The 7,050-nt window shown below is 43.7% G+C and overlaps 1 protein-coding gene across 1 annotated transcript in view; it reads left to right on the top strand.

Annotated features, from left to right (window-relative positions):
* Positions 1-3,705: 3,705 nt before the first annotated feature.
* The window catches only part of GRIK4 (glutamate ionotropic receptor kainate type subunit 4), a gene marked incomplete at its 3' end in the record, with an annotated part of 162,084 nt that continues 158,739 nt past the window's right edge, over positions 3,706-7,050 (top strand). The window contains exon 1 of the mRNA XM_083368287.1: positions 3,706-3,820. Within this exon, the coding sequence (XP_083224413.1) occupies positions 3,748-3,820 (73 nt within the window). The 5' untranslated portion in view covers positions 3,706-3,747. The remainder of the gene's footprint in view (positions 3,821-7,050) is intronic.

Raw genomic sequence — 7,050 nt, 5'->3', positions numbered from 1 at the left:
CCCTTCTCCTGCTCCCATCACTGCATCCACGCACCCTGCAGTTGCCCAGTGGTACTCTGTTGGCTTGGCTGTAATTACCGACACTTTCCAGGATGGTGTGTGGTGTTTTTCCCCTCCTTTCCCTCTGCCTCATTTATCAACCGTTGCCTCAGGACTGCGTGAGGCCGATTGGAAAGTTTTGTAGCTAAAGGGAACAGCTCAGGTTTTTTCGACTGTCAGCTCGCTCCCTGTTTTTCCTAGGCAGAGACACTCCTTCCTTCTCCTCCAAGCCATCCATCATGGTCTTCTCCAGCCTTAATTCAGTCTCCCATCCGGCTCTCTCTGACCGTTGTGCGTTTCGCCTCCATTTGTAAAACTCGGAAAGAATTGCAACTGGAGGCACTTTTTAGAGAATCCCATTTGTCTTCCAGACGTCAGCGATGAAATGCCTGTTTGGTTAGCGCAAATTATTACATGAAGTGCAGGGGGCTAACGTTAGAAAATGCAGGTACTTCCAGCCTTTGAAAACTCCAAGCCATGCAAGGAGGCCTTTAAAAGAAAAAGAATATTCAACACAACGTAGAATATTTGAATTAGCCGTTAGATGTTTTCTGTGAGTTAAGGGAGTAGAGAAGAGATGGTAAATTTGTGAACCATGCAGGGCAGATTTGGAAGGGAGGATAATATGGGAACATAACTAACCATGGTGTTCTTTGAGCTTGGTTGTTTGCATGCAGGTGTTTTGTTACCCAACTAGGAAACATCATCCGTACACGCAAGTGTGTGGTTTGCTCTGTGTTTGTAGAGTAACTTGCACAACAACAACAACAACAACAACAACAACAACAATAGAGTTGGAAGTGACCTTGGAGATCTTCTAGTCCAACCCCCTGCTCAGGCAGGAAACCCTATACCATTTCAGACAAATGGTTGTCCAGTCTCTCCTTAAAAACTTCCAGTGTTGGAGCATCCACAGCTTCTGGAGGCAGGCAGTTCCAGTGGTTAATTGTTCTAACTGTCAGGAAATTTCTCCTTAGTTCTAGGTTGCTTCTCTCTTTGATGAGTTTCCATCCGTTGCTTCTTGTCCTGCTTTCAGGTGCTTTGGAGAATAGCTTGACTCCCTGTTCTTTGTGGCAGCCCCTGAGATATTGGAATGCTGCTATCATGTCCCCGTAGTCCGTCTCTTCATTGAACTAGACATACTCAATTCCAGCAACCGTTCCTTATATGTTTTCGCCTCCAGTCCTCTAATCATCTTTGTTGCTCTTCTCTGTACTCTTTCTAGAGTCTCAACATCTTTTTTACATTGTGGTGACCAGATATGACTCGTCCTAACAGTTTTGGTCAACGTTTCCTTTGGTAGTTATTTAACTGGAGGTATTGCAGATGACACCACTCTAATGGCAGAAAGTGAAGAAGAACTAAAGAGCCTCTTGTTGAGGGTGAAGAAGGAGAGTGCAAAAGTTGGGTTGAAACTTAACATTAAGAAAACCAAGATCATGGCATCTGGCCCTCTCAATTCCTGGCAAATAGATGGAGAAGAAATGGAGGTAGTGACAGATTTTGTTTTCCTGGGCTCCAAGATCACTGCAGATGGGGACTGCAGCCAAGAAATTAAAAGACGCTTGCTCCCCGGGAGGAAAGCCATGGCAAATCTAGACAGCACACTAAAAAGCAGACACATCACCCTGTCAACAAAAGTGCGTATAGTCAAGGCTACGGTCTTCCCAATTGCAATGTATGGCAATGAAAGTTGGACCATAAGAAAGGCTGAGCGCCAAAGAATTTAGGCCTTTGAACTCTGGTGCTGGAGAAGACTCCTGCGAGTCCCTTGGACTGCAAGGCGATCAAACCGGTCAGTCCTAGAGAAGATCAATCCTGACTGCTCTTTATAAGGCCAGATCCTGAAGCTAAAACTCAAATACTTTGGCCACCTAATGAGAAGGAAGGACTCACTGGAGAAGAGCCTAATGCCGGGAAAAATTGAGGGCAATAGAAGAAGGGGACGACAGAGAATGAGGTGGCTGGATGGAGTCACTGAAGCAGTAGGCATGAGCTTAAAGGGACTCCAGAAGATGGTAGAGGACAGGAAGGCCTGGAGGAACATTGTCCATGGGGTCACGATGGGTCGGACACGACTTTGCAGCTAACAACAACATTGTTTTCTGCTTGATTGTTTGTCTGGTGTTAATCCCTGCTTATCTGGATGTTGGCTTCTGGAGCAGACGTTCTGATCTGATCGTCTCTTCTCATCTCTTCTGTTGGGAGATATCTCACTTTTATCCTTTGCTGCCATGTTTTGAATATTTTTTCTCCCTCCTCCCTGGATTTTCACCCATTCTCTTTCACTCTATTTGCCAATCAGCTGTAAAGAAATGGAAGAAAATCACTTTGAAGTAATTATATAAGCAGCAATCCTTGTTCTTATTAGCCTGACATAGCTGATACCCTGAGAAAGATAATGAGGGCATCGCCTGTTTTTCCTCTTCATAAACAGGGTGGGTTGACTTGACTGAATTTTTGCTCTTTGGCAAAAGTTGGCAGTTCAGGTTTTCAAAGGACGTTTTCAAGAGAGCAGGTTGATGATCATCAACGATCAAATGCATGCACGAATATGCCCCGTACAAGCAGGTGATCTTTGAACTGTTCCTTTGTGATGGATCTTTATGGGGGCGGGGCGGGGGGGGGGCAGAGATGCTAATGATTGTGCAGACATTGTAAAGGATTGATCTTCTCCCAGCAGGCCAAGATTCAAAGGTGGTCCTGTAGGGAGAGGTGAATGGGGGCAGACTTCAAAAGGGTCAGGCTACACAAAACCACAAAACCAATTGCTAAGCACATTGATTTGTGCTTAGATTGTAAGCCGCCCTGAGTCTTCGGAGAAGGGTGGGATATAAATGGGATTAAAATAAATAAATAAATAAATAAATAAATCTGTGGATCGATTAGAGAGAGGAGCTGATCAAACTGTGGCACAGTTTGGAATAGACAAGTGGAAAAGACCGTGGAGATATCATTATATTGAAACACACAGACACACGTAGGGGAATGGAATCTAAAACATTTGAAGAATGTTTGTAGGAATTGGGTACGTTTAGTTTAATGAAAAGAGGGACTGGGGTGACATGATAGCAGTGTCCCAATATTTGAGGGGCTGCCACAAAGAAGAGGGGGTCCACCTATTCTCCAAAGTGCCTAAAGGCAGGACAAGAAGCAACGGATGGAAACTAATCAAGGAGAGAAGCAACCTGGGACTAAGGAGAAATCTAACACTGAGAACAATCAACTAGTGGAGTGACATGCCTTCAGAGGTTGTGGGTGCTCCATCACTGGAGGTTTTTAAAAAGAGATTAGACAATCTCTATGGTTTCCTGCTTGAGCAGGGGGTTGGATTAGAAGATTCCCACAGGGCCCTTCCAACTGTGTTATTCTGTTACATTCTATTTATTCCTCTAAGCCTCTCCATCTTTGCTTGGCCACAAGAGTTTTCAATGTTTGATGGAAGCCTATTGCCCTGTGGGGGGTTAGCTGACTGTATCCAGGTGAGAACTGCAACTTAGAGGGCGCTCTTGGTCACCTGAGCTTATCCACTGAACTCCCTAGACCTGGAAGAATCCAAAGATGGATTCGCCCACTTTGTGTCATAAGTTGGGCCTCTTCAATTTTGTCCTAGCTTGAAGCCATGTTCATCATTTGGGGGTTTTCTCTCTCTTTCCAGAGTTATGTCATGCCCAGACCACTGCAGGGCTCCATGAGGATTTATAGAAGATGTCCTGGATCTTGGTGCCTTTGGTGGTATGGTTAATGAAGATAGCTGCCAGCCCCCATTCGCTGAGGATTGGTAAGTAAGGAGGATAAGTAACCTTGCTGTGAATCCCGTGTTTCATCTTAGCTATTTCAATGCCTGGGAAAGCAATGGTGTGGATCAAAATTGCAATAATTGGAACAGGTTTGGATCAAAAGAGCCTTGGTGGAGCAGTGGGCTAATGCCTCCTTAAGTAACACCAGCTGCCTGCAGTTAGTGCAGGTTCGAGTCCCACCAGGCTCAAGGTTGACTCAGCCTTCCATCCTTCCGAGGTAGGTAAAATGAGGACCCAGATTGTTGGGGGCAATAAGCTGACTTTGTAATAATGCCGCTTGGGGGGGCCCAAAAGCCCTAATAAGCAGGCATATACATAGAATGAAGGCTACTGCTAAGCTTGTAAGCCGCCCTGAGTCTTCGGAGAAGGGCGAGATATAAATGGGATTAAAAAAAATGTCTATAATTGGAACCACACTTAAGTTGATCTGCCCATCCAGCTGGTCTCCCAGATTCGAAGAACGCAATGTGGTAACTTCTCTTTATGAAAAACCATCCTTCTGGGCTGGCATTGTGTGACCCAGGTGGTTTGGATGCAGTATATAAAATCTTATTGCTCTTGCATGAAATTAATGAGAATTTAATGGAAGACAAAGTATATTTTTCATTGACAGGATTGTCCCAAGAATATAGAATTTGTTCGGTTAGATGTGTGTTGATTATAAGCAATAATGGATGAGTGGTGTCACAATTAATTAGAGGCCGGCTTCAAATGTGCATTTATTTTAACAAGCAAGTGGGGAAGTAAACAAACAACCCCTATTTGCTTATTCTGGGTTACTGGCATTAATTAATAGGAATTTGAATGTTCATGCACCGGTTCATGTTGTTTTTAACTGCTTTGTAGCAAAGTGTTGCTTGGTTTTAAAGATATACACCAAACCACGCTGATGAAAAGTTGTTGGGGGGAAAAGGAAAAAAGACAGTAGAGGCAGTTTCATTTAGCTAGCCGGGCCCAATTTTATTGTATTTTATTTTTCTTGTAACCTTGCCTGGTAAATGCAAGCTCTTTATCCTTTCTGGAATTCAGCAGGTCAAAGTAGCAGGATGCATCTGAATGTTACCCAATTTTCTTCCAAGTTTGCAAGCAGCAAGAGGTTATCCGAGTGTCTGTTTAAAATAAAAGGGAGAATATAATGAGTACGTGCTCATGAAGAGAATGTGGCATTCTTTATTCTGTGAGGAGGTAGCCCAGAAGTATATGTAAAGGTCTCGTTTTCATTGTATAATCTTCTCTCCATGCTTTCGTGGTTTCTGCTGTCATTTAGGTAAGGAAATCATGTCTTGTATTTTAGTAGTTCTTTATTACTATTATCACTATTCCCACTCAAGGAGAATTCAGTCCTTGAGAAACTCAGAAGAATTATTCCCTCAGGTACCTCTGCCCCTTCCCCCTACTTTGGAAGGAGAATTTGAAAAAGATGATGGTGCCTAACATTAAAGGCTTCATTGGTGTGGTGGAATGTAGCCTGAATTCCCAGGAGGGAGGGGTTGCATTCCAGAAGACCAAGAGACAGCAAAGTTTAGATACTTTGGTTGGGAGGAAGAGAGTTAAGACGGCTCTTCCCTAGAAGTTCTCGGAGTATCTCTTTAACTATGCGAGTAGTTGCTTTAGTTTGGCAAGCATCTGTCTGTAAGTGAGAGACAATAAAGGAAATTGCTTGGGAGAAACTCAGCATGATTTTTTGGGTTTTGGGGGCCTGACAGTTGAGTTCCAATCTGCAAAAATGAAAGACATTTAAAACTACAGAAACAAACGACCCATCCTGAAAGCAAAGAACGTAACAAGACCAGACACTTTTACATGGTAGTGACTTAGGAGAGCTGAATATTCAAATATTCTTCACACAAAGGCCCCATTCCATTCCTTTGTAATCAGGAAAAGGCAGATATCCACCCAGTGCTTCTGTTTCTCCATAGAATGTACTCTTGCATGAAGCGATGGTGGGGATCTCCCCTCCACAATTTTCTGCATCCCTGCTAAGATTCTTTTTATGAAGGCCATGGTGCTATTTCAAAGAGAGACACCCCAGCCCGCTGCCGAGAGAAGCAATTATAACCCTGCAAAATATTCTCGCTTGCGGCAGACACATCTTTCATTTCTAAAGTGTAAATCAAAAGTGAGTGGCTGCTTTTTGTTAAATCCACATCAGGATTATGCTTCCGTGGGCAGGCTATGCTTAGTCACAAAGTCAGCCAGAAGTTCAGACTAGACTGGGCACTTTTATGTACCTCTCCAGTCCTTCCCAAGAACCTGGCATGCGGAGAGGTTCACATTTGATGGTGCGAAAGGCCTCGTGGCAGGGGGGATGGAAGCTGTTCCCAGGAAAACTTGCTTTTTGCAATTGACCGGTGGTGATTTTGTCGGTGGTGGCCAATGGCGTTCAAGGGGTGCTCCAGTCGATTGCGCTATTATTGTTGTTCATTGCACGATCAGCCAATAAGATTTGGCATTTTTGTCCATCAAAGACTGCTTGACAAGAACCTGGGATGGACAAATACAGAGAGTCTCGAGTTACAATTGAGCCTTCTTTAAGGTGGTGAAGACTGAAGTTTAAAAGTTTGGTTTGAAGGTGCAAGATATCACCTCCCCCCCGTTTCATGGCATGGGAGTTTTGCTTCTGTCGAGGGGCGCCATTGTTGAGCTGTGCTTAAGGCATTGGTTGGCCTTAATCCAGCGCTGTTAAATTTGACAGGCTGAGTTGTTTTGTGGCTGTTGCTGCTGTCGCTGAGGTCTTCTTCCTTCCCCGTTTTCGCTGCTCCAGAACAAAGAGAAGTATATTAGCCGTCCAAATTTTCCCCATCACTTCCTATCTGCTATAACTTTGGAGAGTATGCAGCTGTCATCAAGCAATTAAAGATGTAAAGCCCTACTTAGAAGAACACGGGCAAGCTTAATTGGATTAAACAATGAAATAAATGTTTGAAAAGTATCCATGCTGATCAGCTAGGATGAAAAAAATAAATGTATAGACAGCTCAGGAATAATTGCTGCCTTTTGTATTTTCAAAGGGAAAGTCAAACTGCATCGCATCGTTCTCTAGTCATGACTCTTAAGCAAGCCGAACAATGGACTTAATTAGTCCATCAGCAAGGGTTTCTTCCCTTCTCACTGGAAAAAACCCGAGCTGTCTGATGCTTCATCTGGATTCATTTAGCAGAGTTTGGGAATGATATTGGGTTCATAACTTAAGATGAATCAAACTCCATGC

The sequence above is a fragment of the Vipera ursinii genome (assembly GCF_947247035.1).
Source record: "Vipera ursinii genome assembly, chromosome: 8".
NCBI lineage: Eukaryota > Metazoa > Chordata > Lepidosauria > Squamata > Viperidae > Vipera > Vipera ursinii.
The sequence above is the reverse complement of the archived record's forward strand: the minus strand, read 5'-3'. Positions and strand labels throughout refer to the sequence as shown.